Below are 17,684 nucleotides of genomic sequence, written 5' to 3'. Positions count from 1 at the left end.
AAACCCACTGGGGTTATTCTTGTAAGAAAGGTGCATCCAAATCGTGTAGCCCTCCATTAAAGGGAAAATGTTGACATAAAAAAAATAAATATGTGAAAACATCAAATTATTCCAGATGTCCTGTGAATTTCCCAAGCAGCAGTGCTGGCACTCACAAATCCACTGCAGGCACTCATGGAATATAAATCCACTGGCTGTAAATAGAAAGGATTCCCTAAAGTGTTCCCACACGAACAGAAGGAAGACTGGAAGCATTCAGAAAGCTAATGATTAACCCAAAGAGGAGAATATGGATATCATTATCCCTGCTGGAGAGAGGCTGCTTTCCCCTCTAGACCCTGCAGAGTTCCATGGTGCTGGGTGCTGTAGAAACATTTAATTTGGCCAGATCAATTTTCCGAACTGAGACTCACAGTGACAGAGACAAAGCTCAATTTTTATCTGGTGCAGTGATCAAAAGGGTGTTTCTGTTTAACTAACCTGACATGATTTACTTTTGTGTATAAGATCTTGCCATATGTGTATATTGAAATCTCCAACCAGTACAAATAAATCGGGCTCCAAGCTCTGCCCTTTAGGGAGGGATAAATCCAATATTCTGAGCAAGTTATTAGACATAAAAGTCAACATTTAGTGTAGACACACATCCATTCACATGATAGTGTCTTGGAAAATATCTTTACTAAATACTGAGCCTATTCTGAAATAAATACAAAGCAGCTTTCAGGACAATTGGAAAGTATTTCCATTATGAAAGACAAAAGTATAAGGAACAAACTGGGGCAGGAACACAAGTAATAGTTTTTAAAGGTGCAGTGTGCTCTCATTATGCAGTGATTTACTAATGGATTTACAGCAGTGAGCAGATTTTTATGAGCTCAGATATTTCAGGCAATGAATGATTCTGCTTGCACTGTTTTATGTCACAGATGAATGAAATCAATACAAAAATGGTTTTATCTGTCATTTCTGCTTCTTCAGTAATGAGTCGATGAACCTCTTTGGTACAATGCCCACCTATCCTTTTTTGCCCCCTACAAAAATATTTCCTTACTGAATCTTGATTGCTATGATCATTAAGAAGATGAATTTGAAGCGATGTCAGAGATGTAGCTCTCTTGGGAGAGCCACATGACTAGCAAGGAATTGAATGAGGTGTTAAAAGAGGGTCGTACCTAGAATGAATTCTTCCAGCATCTCTCCAGCAAAATGGGAGACAAGCAGCAATTCCATCCCCAGAAAATGTTAGTTTTCCCAGTATTTCTATTTCAGATCACAGTGAGGTGGCCAGAGCAGCTTTCCACAGGAAGAAATTTTTAAATGCTATTCCAAAGAAATAAGAAAAATTTTGGAGGGAAAATTTCCAAGTGATTCAGGCAGCCAGTGCCAGAAGGCAGGCAGTCCCAGTCTGGCAGGACACAGGCAGAAGAGCTGGACAAAGGCTGTCTCTGTGTTCTGGCTCTGGGGAAGCCTCCAAGGCACTGCCCAGGCCTGCCCAGCACAGCAGATCCACTGAACCAGAGCAGCCCAGTGTGAAGCTTTTACCAGCTCTTCTTCCCCACAACCATAACTCCTGACATCCCCAGGGTTTTCTAGGGCTCTGTTCAGACTGACCAAAATTCAATGCATGGGATATGCACCCAATGCACAAGTGTGGTTGACAGGCACCTCTTGTTCCTCGATGCTCCTCAGCATCAACAGGGAGTGGCTTAATGCCAGACCATGGGATCAGTCCTTTAAGTCCAGTGGAGCGCCACAGAGAGCACCACAGCATGTGGGAAATGTTGTCTTCTCACACTCTTCCTCTCTTATACAGCAGCTCAAGAAGCTTTGGCCACCTTTTTGCTGCTGCTTTACCAAAAAATGCTACCCAGTTCAGCAGGAGAAGGGAGGTGACAGCATTTCTTTCCCTAATGCCTCTTCATTTTTTGGCAATCCTTTCTTGAAAGAAATAAATCTCTGAAGAAGGACTACCATCCATGAAGGAGTAATTTTGCACACCCTTTCCCACTGCCACATTTTCTGCATGAGATGGGCAATATCTTCAGCCCAAACCATTTCCCATTTAGCTGGCAGCTCCATTTTAGCATTTGGATCAGATCAATGACTGGTTAAAATTTGGGAGTCAAAGGACTGGGGAAGTGGAGCAAGAGCCCTCACTCATGGAGATTTAATAAAACCAGAGCTGTTCAACAGATCTGAAAATGAGCTGGCAAAGGGAGCAAATACTGAGGTGGTACACTTTCATGAATCTGATGGAATTTTTTTCCCTTGCAAGGTGACCTGACTGTAAAATTGCCAAAGAACCTCAGGATGCTGAGTGCCTGAGTGATCAAATAGTAGGCAAAAATCAGTGTTGATAAGTGCAATGTAAAGCATTTCAGGAAAAAATTTAAAAAGCAGCTTCAATTATATATTTTTCAACAGTGGCTTCTATATTAGCTGTTGCCATCCAGTAAAAAAATATTAGTCTCAGTGTGGATTGCTCTCTGAACTTGCTGTCTCCTTGCCTACCAGTGAGCAAAAAAGACAAATAGAAAGTTAAGAGAAGTCAAGAAGAATTAAACTACAAAAAAGGAAACACCTTTAGGCCACAGTGTAAACCCACATATGCTCATAACTTGACCACTGCAGCCTGCTCCACCTACTCCCTCCTGAAACTTGAAAACCTGCTGCAAAGGGTGACACGGATGCTTTAATGAGAAGCAGCCCTTTGTGAAGAGAATTGAAAAAGGTTTGGACTTCCGGCCTGCAGAACACAGTAACTGAGAGGATAATCTGATGGCACTCTAACGAGTGGCAAAGAAAACGTGAACAGGGATGGATGATTAAATTACAACACAGAAATAATGAGGCATCCAGCTCAGCTGTCAAGGAAGCAGGTTTACACCAACAAAATGAACTGCTCTTTCACACAAGAAAGAGCAGAGGATAGGGAAAGTACCAGAAGTCTGAACAGGCATGTTTTTCCTTTAGGTAGATGAAAGAAGGCTTTGAATGGATATTAGCTACCTTAGCCTGGATTTATTTTTTGGCTGGCTATGCTAGTGGGACAGTAAAGCTATGGAAACTTCAGTTCACGCTTGGACATGCTCTTGCCTTGTGCAGCCTTTCCCTGACCATCCACTGCTGGTCACTAAGGGAAGCTGGATGACAATTTCAGCGAGTATTTCTTCATCCCAAAATACTGGGAGATTGGTTATTTGCTTTGTCCTTTTGATCTCATGCTTTAGGGCTGTGTGGTAAATCTCATTATAATGATGCCAGGGGAGGGGGTGGAGATGCTGTTTTGCCTGAAAGTATGGGTGGTATTTTAGGGGGGTCAGCTATTCCCCCAGAATGGCAATACTGATAAACAGGCGCCATCACAACTAGCAGTACAAATGCCACCCAACTGCAGTAATATATATGTGTCCTCATCCTTCCACAGCTGGCTTGGCCACTGAGGAGAGGGCTGGGGCTACCAGAATCCCTGGGTTTTTGTGGTCACTTCACTTGCCATTCACTGCCTCTTGGTTGCAAATGTTTCACAGAGTCACAGAATGCTTGAGAATGGAAGAGAACCAAGTTCCCTGCCTCCCTGAAGGTCTCCAAAAGCCCCACTTGGAGCTGGGGAGCCTTTAGCGTTCCACTGAATTCCAACATAGGATGTCTCATTCTGAAGGGTAAAAGAAGAGACAAAAATGCCCCAGACCAGACCTCCAACTGGAATTTAACTCTGATGGTCACACAGAATGGATGAAAAGCTGTGGAGGTCCCTGTGGTCATCCTTCAAATTAGCAAGTGTGCCTGAAATTTTTCCCTCATAGGAAACCTCTCCACAAGCCTGGTCTTTCCATCCCACCAGCACTACTTCCCCAAGCTGCTGATGAGCACCTGGGACTCTGAACAAGCCTTCTTCCCTGGGTCTCTCATGTACTTTCACTTTGAATTTCTATGCTGTGAAATGATAGCACATTAGAAGAACCAGAACCCATTACAGTCTCTCTTTTTCTGTGTGCTTCTAGGAAATGTGCAAAGTTGAAAGCTCTGATGAAACTCATGTAATAATATCACAAGCACCTCTCTCCACAGGCTGGAATTTCTTTCCCTTGTGTTCTCAACTGATTGTCAAACGAAGCAGGTACTCTGAATAGCTAAATTAGCACAGTGCTCTCTGCTTTGTTTCACTTTTCCTGCAATTTAAAGGGCATAAAAGCCTATTTAAAAATTGAAGTAAAATTCCAAGCAGTGTTGAAATGTTTTGAATCAAAGGCTAGAAAACAGGCACGAAACTTGTATGTGTCCTGACAGAACATACCCTCACTTTTCTGTCCTTCTCCTCACTGACAATATCTCTTTTACAAGGAGGCAGCTAGCTTTGAAGTATTTTCTGAAAACCAAGCATCTCACCAGTCAATATTCTTTCTGCATGAAACCTGTGAATACATTTCACAGCACAAGCACAGATCCCTCCTTAGTTTCCTTCGGGGTAAAAACCAGCAAAGGAAGCAGTTTAACAGCAGCAAATACACCAGCTGCATATGTCTTGAGGCGCAGATGGCAGACAAACAAACAGACATATTGGTATCACTGTACAACAGGATTTGCTTACCAGATTGAGGACTGTCAAATATTTCCACTGCCCACCGTAAAGGAACACTTCAGATGGCCGCTCCTCTGCTTTTAAGTGTGTGATGGAATAGGCAACGAAAAAGTACCAGACAAAAGCAAGGCAGTGGTACATGGTGAGGGTAGAGATTTCCATGCTTCAGCCAAGAGCAACTGACAGCTGCTCTGAAAGCAGCTTTTCTCTTAAGTGCTCAGTGCATGGGATAAGGCAAGGCAGGAGGGTTTACTTCAGAGCAGTCTCGGGACACGATGCCGCTTTGCTCTGGTCAAAAGGAAAAATCACAAGGCTGTGAACTTTGCTTCTATTTGTTTCCCTTTTTACTTTACAGACAGGCTGGGGGGTGGGGGGATGAGGCTTACTCCCTGGATTTAAATGCCTTGCTCAAGATTACCAAAGATTAGTTGCAGAGTTACATAAGTTTTGGGTTGGGTTATTCTTTTGCAAAAGTGGGGGGGGGGGAGTTTTGCTGCTGATTTTGTGTAACGGGCTGTCATGTGTCGGTAGAGAGTGAAAACAAGTGGCATTTTCCTCACTTGCAGCTGTGTGTGCAGCCATGTCTCCAGCTCCGCTTGGGATGCCTCTGTGACCGTTTTTGCCTTGTGCCAAAGAAAGAAGTGGGAAATGTAATGGCTTGTGAAAGAAAAACCTACTTGATTTGTTGATAAGCTATGGAGGTGGCAAGGAAGCTGACAGGATTCATAGGCAAGGGTCCTTGGGGCTGAAAATCTCTCTGGTTGTTAACTTTTTTTTGGTGGGAAAAGGCTCTGCCACCTTTATGCTGTTCTCAGCAGCTGGAATTCATCACAGCTGTGCATGGCAGGTTGGACAAACCCTGAGTTACTCTGAAGCTCTTGCAGGGATGGAGACAACAGGGCAAAGGCCTTGGGTGACAAACAGGAAGTGCTGAGCGGCCTGTCTTGCCTCTCTGCTTCTTTATTTGCTGCCATTCACCTTCAGACAGCCCCTCCTCCCTGGCACAACATCATCTCAGCATCAGGGCTGAGAAGAGAAGAACCAATACAAAATGACCCTAAAATGAAGCAAACAAAAAAATTCCCATGAGAATGGTTGCTTTTCCCTCTCCTCCTGCCTCACCAAGCAGTCATAACTAGCCCTGGAAAACACACACAGCATTTCCTAGAGTCTTCATAACTGCTGTGCTCTCAGCAGTAATTGCCACCTGAGTGTTTCACAGGGGCCTTGACGGGGAGCAGGTATCATGCCCAAGCCCACAGCTGGACCTTCCTCATGCAGGATGGGGAGGCAGGATGCTCTTCCTGCCCCTGCAGACATTTCCCCATGAGCAGGGCTCAGCTTTTGCCAAGCAGACTGCATTAAGAGATCTCCTTTTCCTCCCCTTTTAACTGGCTTACAGACGGCATTGAGCAATCTGCTGTGTTTTGCTTTGGTTTGTTTTTATCTGGCTTTTTTTCCCCCTCCTACTAGATGCAAGGCTCCATGTGGGATAATTTCCTATGAACTCAGACAGCAATGTGCCTGCTTGTTGGGAAACAGACCTCGCGCTAAGGCGCTTCAGTATTCTCCTGTGTTTCATTGACTTCTCCCCTAATTCAGATTGCCCGCATCCAGATCCCCCAGGCACTCCAGCCACCCCAATCCCAGTGAATTATTGCTGCCTCTCTTATGAAAAATAAAGACGTATAGCCTTCTGTGGTTGTTTGAGGTTGGAAGAGAAAACTCCCTGCCAGGAAAAAAAAAAAAAAAAAAAAAAGAAAACAGGATGGGATTATGTTTTTTGGACTCTGATAATGTCACCAGTCTTTTCATAGAATCACAGAATCCTAGAATGATCCCCTGTCATAGGAAGGGACATCTTCCAATCTTCCACCAGAGCAGGTTGCTGAAAATCCTATCCAACCTGGCCTTAAACCCTTGAAGAGATGGGGCATCCACAACTTCTCTGGGCAGCCTGTTCCAATACCTCACCAGCAGTGAAGAATTTCTTCCAAATATTAGTTAAACCCATCCTCTGTCAGTTTAAAGCCATTCCCACTTGTTTCGTCACCAAATGCTCTTGTAAGAAGTTCCTCTCCAGCTCTCTTGCAGAACCCCCTTTAGGCACTGGAAGGCTGCTCTAAGATCTCCCTGGAGCCTTCTCTTCTCCAGGCTGAATAACTCCAGCTCTCTCAGCCTGTCTTCATAGGAGAGGTGCTCCAGCCCTCTGAGCATCTTTGTGGCTTTCTCTGGACTTGCTACAACATGTCCATGTCCTTCTTACAAACAGAGCTGAATGGGACTGCTACAGGGGGGGGTCTCATGAGGGTGGCATAGGGGGGCAGAATCACTTCCCTTGACCTGACTGCCACACTACTTTTTATGCAGTCCAGGATACATTTGGCTTTCTGGGCTGTAAATGAATGTCTCCAGGCCCCGCTGAGCTTCTCGTGAACAACTCCCAGACCTTTTAGGGCTGCTCTCAATCCATTCTCCCGCAGCCTGTATTTGTGCTTGGGATTGCCCTGACCCAGATGCAGGACCTTGTACTTGGCCTTGTTGAATTTCATGTGGTTCACACAGGCCCCCTCTCCATCCTCTGGATGCCATCCCTTCCCATCAGTGTGCTGACTGCACCACACAGCTCGGTGTCACCAGCAAACTTGCTGAGGGTGCACTCAGTCCCACTGTCCGTGTCACTGACAGAGATGTTAGGTAGCACTGGTCTTGATGCTTTAGGAATGCCACTTCCACCGCTTTCCACTTGAACATTGAGCTGTTGACCACAGCTCTTTCAGTGCAGCTAATTCAGTCAATTCCTTATCCACTGAGTGGTGCCTCTGTCAAATTTGTGTCTCTCCAGTTTAGCAACAAGGATGATGTCATGTGGGACAGTGTCAAATGCTCTGCTCATATCTTAGAAAATTTAGCAGAAAAGGGTTTTCTTTTGCCTTTACAGAATTTCTGGGTAGGGGCAGTGCCATTATCAGCTGCTCTTCCATGTCTAGACTCATCCCTGTGACAAAAGGCAGGAAGAGAACAGGACACTGGCAAAGGAAGGGTCCTTTTTATTAATAGCTTTCATACCAAAGTCACCAGGCAGTCAGCACTTTTAACAAGTAATCTTCACACCATTCTTTCTGAGGTTGAGTGCAACTTAAATGGGAAGGCTGAGCATTCTGCTCAGTAGGTGCCTGAATGCATGCAAATGAATGTAAATGTATGCAAAATGGCAAGGTGTGTTTTTTCTTTTCTGGAGGATTTTGGCCAGTATGGCTGGGAAGGTGTCAAGTGCGGTGACAGTTTTCTGATGTGGACATCTGTCCCTCAGACTGAGACCATCTGCTTTGTTTTCCCATATACAAGAAGGAAGATACATTCCCTTCAGCCTAGCTAAGGGATACAATTTGGATGCAGAAACTTTGCAAAGAAAGCATGAGCACCAAATAGGATCTGAAATCCAACACTCCACACTTCATGGAGTCTTTCTTATTTCACAGCCAGTGTGATGTAGCAAGCAAATGCACGGGGAAAGGTCATATCTTATGTCATCTCTCCATGGGTCTGAACATCAACTGAAGGTTTAGTGGAATAGGGGATTTGGTCCAAATCTTTTTGCAGTGAGTGGAAAAAGGAAGAAGGCACACACTGAGGTGCAGCAGATGTGCTGCTGCAGATCTAGTGGGACTGTTTAGGGAAACACCGTTTTCCATCTGCTTGGTACCACACCCCAGCTTACATCTGCTTCTCCCCTGGAGCTGAGCCACATTCACACACTCTGACAATGCTCCCAATCCGCTTCAGGGGCTCATCTGATTTGTGCAGCAATAGCTGACTTTGTGCTGAAGTAAACTGGGAGCTCCCAGTTAGTTCATTAGCATGGTTCAGCTGAAGGATAGAACAAGTAACCGGAGGCATAAATCCGGTTTAAGTCCACAAAATGTCCTTTGCTCATTCCCAATTCTATGAGAGTGACTTAAGCCAGCTTGCTTGGCTGCACCAAAATGGGTTTGACTCACTTATATTATTAGTATGGTTCAGGTACAGAGGTGACAGCAAACAGTGTGAAGTGGCAATATAATTGTGTGTCTTCAGTGATGGGCTTGGTATTTCCAAGCCATTGAGCAGCCCCCAGTTAAGTCCATCATTATCATAATAGTGTTTAATTACCACCTCAACCTGCACTAATGAAGCAGCTGATAGAAACAAATATTCTTGCTTCCTTACTTCTGACAATTTGTTTAGAGACCAGATAGGAGCCCTTTGAATCTTCTTCAGTATTTTTACACTGGCAAAGCTTCCTCCCTGCCATGGCAGCATCCAGTGATGGCAAAACAAGCGAGAGCAAGGCAGGAAATTACTGTCAGGTGAACAGCAGTTAGAATCAGATGATAGGAACAGATTCAAGGCCATGCAAAAGCCTAGGAAAGGTTTGGGGACTTAAAAAAACCCACCTTTGTGCTTAGCTCTCCTTTCTAGACACCATCTAAGAATAAGAGACTGGTACAGAAGGGGGTCTTGCTTCTGCCAGAGTGATTTTATAAGGTGGAAAAACCACAGGGAGCTGGGCAAGTACATATTTCTTCTAGTTTTTTGATGCATGTTTCTGTTCTTGACGCAGTTCTGCTGTTTCACACGTAGATTTCCTAGTTTGGTTGTTTTTAATGTCCTGATGTTGTCAGCTGGCTTGCATTAGGGACAGCATCCCTTGCAAGGGGGGCCCGGGGCTGTTCTTGTGCAGCATCCTCTGTGCAGAATGTGAATGTGTCTGGGGGCTCTGCTTCCCTCCTGCTGGCTCAGTTGCAGGTAGGGCAGGGCTCTGTGTGGAAGATGTCTTTTCTGACAAGTCCTGTCTGAGAAAGCTTTTTAGCACGTAGTGTGAGGCTGCCTGAGCTGTATGTCCCCAGGGACATCTACGACAACAATTCATTCTATGACAGCCCCAATGTATGAAATGAAACATAACTGACAAAATTGCCAGCTCAGCATAGTCTGCTCCAGGCATTATCAAATCCTGAGGCAAAGTGATATAGTTGGTGTAATTCACAAGACTTAATTCTCTCTGGTTTTATTTTTTTGGGCTTTGGTAGCTTCTGGGAGTTCTGGTTGAGTTAACTTTTCTTCCCGGCGGTGCAAGTAACAAGTGTAAAAATATTTTAACTTTTAAAAACTTTTAAAAGATGAGGGCTTTGCCCAACAATGCAGCAGTGACAGCAACAAGTAATAAAGATTGATTAAAAATATCCTGAAAGATTTCACTACAAATCTGAGAATAAGCACTGCTGCAACATCTACCTAATGTCTGTGACAAGCAGGAAAATCTTACAGTTCTTAGGCAGCTTATGCATCATCCTGCATGCACCTCTCCTCTCTCTCTTGTGTAGGATTAATATTTATAATATGTATTTTTAAGGAGAAGGCAGGAAATGGCTTACCTCATCTCGATATCTTTGTTCTGAATTGAATTAAAAGGTTGTTCCAAAAAGCCGAGATTCAGAGGGATTTCTCAGTCCCAAAGGGATGACTTGTGTACAAGCAGAAATTGGATTCAGTAGTTGGAAGTATTTGCTTAGATTTCAGAGTGTCTCCTTCTCATTGAGCTGGCTTTTAAATTGTGTGTTTATTCAGACTGCTAAATGAAATGTCACTTTGATTCAAGCCCAAAACTTCCTGTGTAACAATGATTTGACATTTCTGACTCTTTTAAATGAATGAGAATAATGACATCAATCAAAACAAAATCTTTTCAGCTAACAACTTGGATTCTAAAAGTAGATATGTTGAAATTAAGGAACATTTTATCAGAAAAATGCTCGCCTATCTCATTATCTCCTACTCATAGGGGAAATTAGTAATTGTTTACCTTACCGGCAAACCCCAAGAGTGTGTTCTCGCTCAGCAAGGTTAATATTGTTTAGAAATAAAACGCATGTTTTTCACTTATTTTCAACAGCTTCCAAGAACTTATACACTTTTTTTTAAAGGGACATATAAGTTGTTTCCTAATTTTCCCTTTTCCCTTTTCTGTCAGAGAGGCAAAATTACGATATGACTATTTAGAGATATTGTGCACAAACAACCTGAAGTTCAGAGTGAAAAAACCACACCCCAGTGTACTAGGGAAAAAATGCCAGGGTATTTATCCTGCATACCCAAAGTATAACTGATTCTCAGACTCTGTCCTTCTAGACAATTTTGTTGGGCAAGCTAAGATATACATTTATATATAGATCGGGGTTTTTTTTAGTGGTTTCTTTTTTTTTGTTTTGGCCTCTCTAGAGGGGGGGTCAAGAACTTGTCTTGTAAATAGATGTGTGTTTGATAACATACTGCATATCATGTTACTCTTAATGTGGTCTATTTATAACCATAAGTAATTATTCCACATACAAGGCAATAGAGATCCAGCACTGACTCCACTAAGTGCTTGCTGAATTGGTGTCATTTATGTGCAAATCTATCTTAGATAATATCGGATTATGTATTAGATAATAAGATAAAGTCCATTCTATAGTGTGTATTAGTATAGTACCTAAATCTGTTTTCACAACCTTTGCTACTTAAATTGAAACAAATGCAGAGCAGAGCATGGAACTGCTTATCCCTGCCATGTGCACAGAGAAGGGTAATCCAGAGTAGTGAAACAGTGTTCTGGTCACATGGAAATCTTCTGCTGAAATGTAAATTAATGATTATTCCCATTAAGTCCTGATAACCTCTGAATCATGCTGGAGGAAAGGACATAATTCTGCAGGAGATGTTGAAGAGGTGCTCATTTGCTTCGCACCACTGGTATCATCTTGATGGATGACTCAGCGGGTTATAAAACGTGTGTGAATGCCAAGAATTTACTAAATCCTCCTAGATGCTGGGACCTTGCACGCTGGCCAGAGTGGCAAGTACAAGGATCTCCTCTCCCTGGGGACACTAATATCCTTTGTACACCAAATCCATGTCCAGTTCCTGCTCACTACCAGCCACTGAAGAACAAAGTAATGTTTTCAGTCTGTCAGAGACAGGATAAAACAAAGGTTGCAATGTTTTAATGATGGCAACAACATAATGAAGTTTGAACCAGTGGATTCGTGTGACTGCTGTTCAAGCAATGGGTACAGAGAGTGGGTTTCCCACTCAAGAGCCACTGCTGTGGTTTTCACAAAAAATATCTGCAGTGTCTGACACAGCCTGTGGCTCTCAATCCTACTTGTGTACTGAGCAGTCAGCTGCTAGTAGACCCTTGCTGGGGCAGAGGTTACTCAGAGGGCTGTTCCGGCTCAGGCACAGCCTAAACCCCCTGCTCAGCTCTCCAGGGAGGCTTTGCCATGGCAATCAGACTCTAGCTGGGCACTGTCAGCAGGCACATGTTGGGCTTACCAAGTCAGTGCTGCTCCTCATCTCCCCCTTCTCAAACAAAAAAGCAAATCCTGCAGCGGAAGCCGTGTGTGATACCAATGACACCTCAGTGTCTTGGCTGCTGTTCTTCACCAGCCATGTATGAGTATTCCTGCAACTGTGAAGAGCTGGCAAATTGCCCCTATTATTCAAACCCTTTACCCTGGGAAGTTCTCTGAATTTTCTTGTTTCTTTGGAGAAGTTGGGATGGGGAAGGGGCAAGCCCTGCCCTGCTTCCCCAGGCTGAAGTGGCCTGCTGCCTCTGCTTCATTTCTTCTTATCCTCATCACCAGGACCCTGGTAACCCCCACATAAAGATGTTTCCTAACACCACCACCTTTCTGAGGATGTCAATCTACTCCCTCCAGCTTCCTCTTAGTTATCACATGTATCCACACTCACTGTAGCTCCTGATTTTCACAGGTCTTCCTCCCTGGGTGGCTTCTCCCACCTCCTTAAAGTCCAGTAGTGATGTGTATTGCCCAAAGAGCTGTGCCAGGCATGACCAAGCTCTGGCCCACAGTACCTCCCTGCAGTGTACCTGTGCTCTAGCAGTGCTACGTGTGAGGGAGGTGGCAGTACAAGCACTTTCTTTCTGCTTCTGAGCCCGTCTCTTGCTTTGCAGGCTGCACTTGGGGCACAGCTTGAGCTTGCCCTCTGCAGGGGAGTGAGAGGCAATGGGGAGCTCTGTTCTTCCTGGAGCAGCTGTGGCTTACCTTTGCATCTACAGCCAGGGCCTCTTGACTTGATTTAGCACGTCACAATTTCATGGACTGGATTGATTTAGTGAGGGTTTCTCACAGGGCATTTTGCTGTAGCTGTTCATAAGACTGGCTGTCTCCCATAACAAAGTGTTATCCTTCAGGAGTTATCCTGTGTAGAAATGAACTTGAGTGAGGGGAAGAAGGAGGAAAAAAAAGACAAAAAAAAATATGCTCCACAAAATCCACTTTTTCATACACCTAAAGTTTCCTTCTCCCACTGTCAGTTCCATTACATGATGCACATTGGCACATTTCCTTTCCTTACAGCTATTTTCAGTGCTGAGGAGAAGTGCCTCCAGTTTTTGCAACATTTCATTTGATTATGGTCAGATAATCAGATGTATTTGTGAGGAATTTGAGACTGGAATAAGGCCATGTGGTATGAAGCTCTTGTGCTGCCTCCTTTTCCCTGCCCTCTGAAATCATGCTGTGCTTCATTAACACTAAATATGTTTGCAGGATCTGAACCTTCTCAGTCATGTGCTTTAGCTGCTTAGTGAAAGCATAGGGCAGTTTATACACCTTTATGTTTCTGGGATCAGCTGGTGAAGAGAGGCAGTGTTTGCTGTTCGCTTTCCATCTCAAAGCCTTGGAGTTTTCATGCATTCTTGCTTCCTAAAAGTGGGGGTGGAAAAAAAAAGTGGGCCTTTGCCAAATTCAAGATGCTGGTTATCAGCTAATTCTACTGTTTACTGTTCACACAGCAAGAGAACTGCTTGTGTTTGGCAGTGAGCTTGAGTTCATCTGCAGAGCGCAGGACAGAGCTGCCTGCTTGTTTTCTTCAGGAGCTTTCTGCTGGTGTTTAATTGTAGCACTCGGAGGTGATGTGCTGTACTGCTTTCTCTGAGTGCATTCCAGACCCTTTAAGGAAGGAGAGTGAGGGTGTCACCTCCCTTGCTTTGAAAAAGGAAACCTGAGTTTCTAGACAAGCAGTGCAGATGTGCTGGTTCCAACACAGTAGATGGAAGCTGGTAAAAAGACAAAGAACAGTTAGGAGTTCAGAGAGTTTTGTTTCTTCACAAATTTTTCCCCATGCTAACATGGACTGATGCTGCAGGTGTCTGAGAGCAGGAATCAGATTTCTTATAATGACTCCATCAGTCCTTGTGATGACTCCTCTCAGTGTTGGTGATCAAGGCAGGAAAATATATGGTGGGGGGAGGATAAGAGTGTAAAAATAATCAAAAGTACCTCAGATCTGGACGACGCTTTCCCTGAGTACCATCAGCACCAGCCTCATGCAAGCTGAGCTGGCATTTTCCTGGGATACCACACCTGGAGCTTTTCCTGCAGCCAAATGTATATGGGTCTGGGCAGTGCTGCCTTCCAGTGGTGCTACTCTGGCATGGAGAGTGGGGCTGGTGTCACCTAAGGAGGTGCCAGCACCAGCCCTCTCGGCACTCCGGGCTGCCAAGAGGAAATATCGGCCTCTGCGTCATTAGTGACAACTTCATGTTGTTGAACTAATCTTTGATCCCTTCCTCCTCTGCAAAACTGCGCAGTGGGTGGTAAATTAAACCCTGGAGTTTAGCCCAGCACGTATGCAGAAAGCACAGGGGGAAAAGTAGGTGATACTGTGCTGATGCTGAAAGCCCAGGGCTTGCCTGTGCCCTCGGCTTTAGCTCGGTGTTGTGCCACTGACTTGGGTGGCAGAAGCTCTCACAGCCACGCATGTCAGCAGTCTGTACCTCTTTCCTCATGCCTGCTGGTGCACTCACACAGAAAGCATGATTCCAGATGCCACTGCTCTTCTCACTAAATGCTGTAGTCATTGTGGAGCAAGAGAACCTGGTTCAGACTGCCCTGGCTGGAAGGAAAGGTGGTGGTGTCAGCTAAGTGGGCTCAGTGCTGGGAAACTGGGCAGTATTGCTTCATGAGGAAACCAGGAGCCAAACAGAGGAGAATGACAACTGAGGAATAACCAAATAGCAGACCTAGCTGGTTAAAGGAAGGGACTCGCAGCTCACACAGCAATGGGAGGAACAGAGGCTGCCACATTAAAAGGGTGAGCCTTCCCAGTTTCAGACATTTTGCTCTTTTACCCTTTTCTTTGTCTTTCTCTCCTCTCCATTGAGATGTAAATTTCTGAACTCAAAATCTAATGTGTTTTAGGACACTCAAAGGGGAAAGAACTTTTGCTCTGTGACTGGAAAATAGAAAAAATACACTCTTAACATGTAAAAAGTTATAAGCTTTGTAATCTGCTAGTCATCTTGGTGTGACAGCTGAAGCAAACTGATGCTCTTCCAGAAGAAAGGCTTTGCTGGGACCCCAGTGACTGGATCAAACTACTGTCTGCTGACAGTGTCTGGTTCAATCCCACTAGCTGTAGCTAGGATGTGGAACATGCCTGCAGCACATGCTGAAGATGCTTTGAAGTGTCTTTTTTGCTTTTATTTTTGCTTTTTTTAAAAAAAATTGAGCTGTAAAATATGCAGTTCAGGAAGGTCAAGTATCACATGTGAATCTTGCTGACTGCACAGCACAAGGAGGGTCTGTGCTGAATGAAGTTGGGCCTCTGGTTCTTTGCAGATATCTAGTAACAACCTTGAGCAGAGCATCTTTGCTTTCCACAACAGTTCTTGTAATTCAGCAATGCATATTTCCCTCAAAGACAAATCTATACACCCTGGCAAGTGCTATTTTTATGTAAAGCTCTATTTCATTTATTATTGCATAAGAGTTAGCCTGTGCACATTTTCAGGGAGCTTGTCCAAGGCAGAATAGCTACGCTAAAGACAGCACCATGGGATAATGACTTCCAGACTGTCCAAATCTACATTCCTTCAAGCTTCTGCATCAGTGCAGTAATAAAAACTCTGAGCCACCTGGGCTGCATCTGTACTGTGTGGGAGGTAGAAAGTGCTGCACTCTGCAGCCCTGCTCCCCTGGCTATCCAGATGAGGCCTTCTGTTGAACTTCCCTCCTGCCACATGCCTGAGTGTCCTTCCAGAGGAGCCCTGACATGCATCCTCATGGGGTGTGTGCACACAGGCAAAACAGGGCATCATCCATGGAGGTAGCAAAGGCTGGATCATGCTGGATATGGTTTCCATGAGCACAGTGAAAGTCAATTAGGAGAGACCCTGCAAAGGACTGGAAGGGCTCCTTCCAAGGACAGCTTTGGCAGGTTTGGGACCCACAGCTGGCAGAGGGATTTGCTGGTGCAGCTTTGCATTGCTCTGCTGGAAGCCAGTTCCAGAGGAGATCTTGCGCAGAGTGAAATTGAAGTGTAAAATATTGAGCAGATTTGAGCTGCAACAGAGATGGCTTGCATCTTAGTGGAACAGAAGCTTGTTTCCCAACAACACGAAAGTCAGGGCATGTGAGGACTTTGCTATAGATTAGTGAAAATGTCATCTACAGGGATAATTAAATATATATATATATATATATATATATATATATATATATATATATAAAGAAAGCTAAGCTGCCCCAAAGCTGCTTCTTCCACAGAATAAGTTTTTGTAACTTCCAAGTGACTCCACAAAATTCATGGCTATGCAGGACTTGCAGAAGCCATTCCAGTAATGGCTCCAGCTTACAGGAGACAGAAGATAACAGGTTTTTCAATCTACAGCAGGAGCCTTGCATTTCAGTGTTGGGACTTGTAATACATACAGTCAGCAGCAAATGGATATCTCATTTACTCTTTGGTAATTTTTTCTAAATATATAGAAGAAAATATTAAATAATGCCAGAAATATATATGGAAACATGTAGGAGAACATAGATTTAAGTGGGTCCTGAACTGACTCAGTAGTGCAGTGGTCTGAGCATCTTTAGCTGATGAGTTTGAGGACTGCTGTTGCAAATCTGAAGTTAGCCATGCCATCCTGTGGGATATGCATGGACTCTTAAAACTCACTTAAAGTGTCTTTTTGCAATGGAGAAATAAGCTGTCTGTTCTGTGTAATTGGTTTCACTGAGTGTACCTTCTCTTTCAATGAGCCTCGATGTTTAGATTTGAATTTAGGTCACTGAGAGAAGTGTGGCTGGCAAGAAAAGGTGAAGTCAAGGATTCAAAAATATAATGAGAACTACAGGAAGAAAGAAGGAGGGCAAGGGAGAAAGCAGCCTAAAGGCATGGAAAGAGGAAAGAGAAAACAATCTCCAGGAAGCTGGATCATAACTTTTTCCAAAGTATTCTGCTTTTCAAATGTAGAAGATCACCTGTGCAAGTAGGCAGTTAGGTCAGGAGCAGCAGCTCAAAATGGCCTTGTTACCTCTGGATATTAATTCCTTAAAGGAGGATATCCTGCCAAGGCTGGGTGAAGCAGGGAGGAGCATTCTGTCTTCTGGAGTCCCTGTGTTTATTTTGATATATCATGTCCATGCATGTGGATGACATGCTGAATGGCCTTCCATGGGTTGCTCCATTTCTATCAGATGCCATGATGGGAGGAAGAGTCGGTCTGCATTGGAATCCTGTATGAGACCCTGGTGATTGATAATCACTCTTGTGATAACTCACATTTCACCTGCAGGTTGCTATTTCTTTGGTTAAGCCCCTACCCAAAACAGGGTGAATTGAAAGCTTGAGTAAATCCAGTATATTTCCAGTGTGCTGCTAAGGATCTGGAACTGGAATTAGACATTAATGAAAATGACAAAGCTTGCACATAGCAGCCTTGTCCCCAAACCCAGAATCTGACCTGCCCCCAAAACTAGGTGATACTAGCATGCTTGCTCTGCACTAAAGTGTTAATTCCTTTGCCCTTGCTTTTTTTTTTTTTTTTTTTTTTTTTTTTTTTTTTTTTTTTTTTTTGTTCCAAGGACCTCAGGAAAAGCTCTCTTGCTGCTACTCCCTGGAACCTGCTGAGATCTGTGTGTCCCCAGTATCAAAACTAACTCATTTCCCTTGTTTCTCAACTGTTGAGAAGAAACAGCAGATAGTAATCAGTCTTTTCCTCTCTCAATAGCCACCACCCCCCCCCCCAAATGTGGGAGACTCCATG

General features: G+C 44.1%; 1 protein-coding gene across 1 annotated transcript in view; it reads right to left on the bottom strand.

Moving 5' to 3' along the window:
- ADTRP (androgen dependent TFPI regulating protein) overlaps positions 1-4,920 on the bottom strand; it is a 30,336-nt gene extending 25,416 nt beyond the window's left edge. The window contains exon 1 of the mRNA XM_009088176.4: positions 4,595-4,920. Within this exon, the coding sequence (XP_009086424.2) occupies positions 4,595-4,747 (153 nt within the window). The 5' untranslated portion in view covers positions 4,748-4,920. The remainder of the gene's footprint in view (positions 1-4,594) is intronic.
- Positions 4,921-17,684: the final 12,764 nt, after the last annotated feature.

Source organism: Serinus canaria, chromosome 2, assembly GCF_022539315.1.
Source record: "Serinus canaria isolate serCan28SL12 chromosome 2, serCan2020, whole genome shotgun sequence".
Lineage (NCBI taxonomy): Eukaryota > Metazoa > Chordata > Aves > Passeriformes > Fringillidae > Serinus > Serinus canaria.
This window is presented reverse-complemented; position numbering and strand designations above follow the sequence as displayed.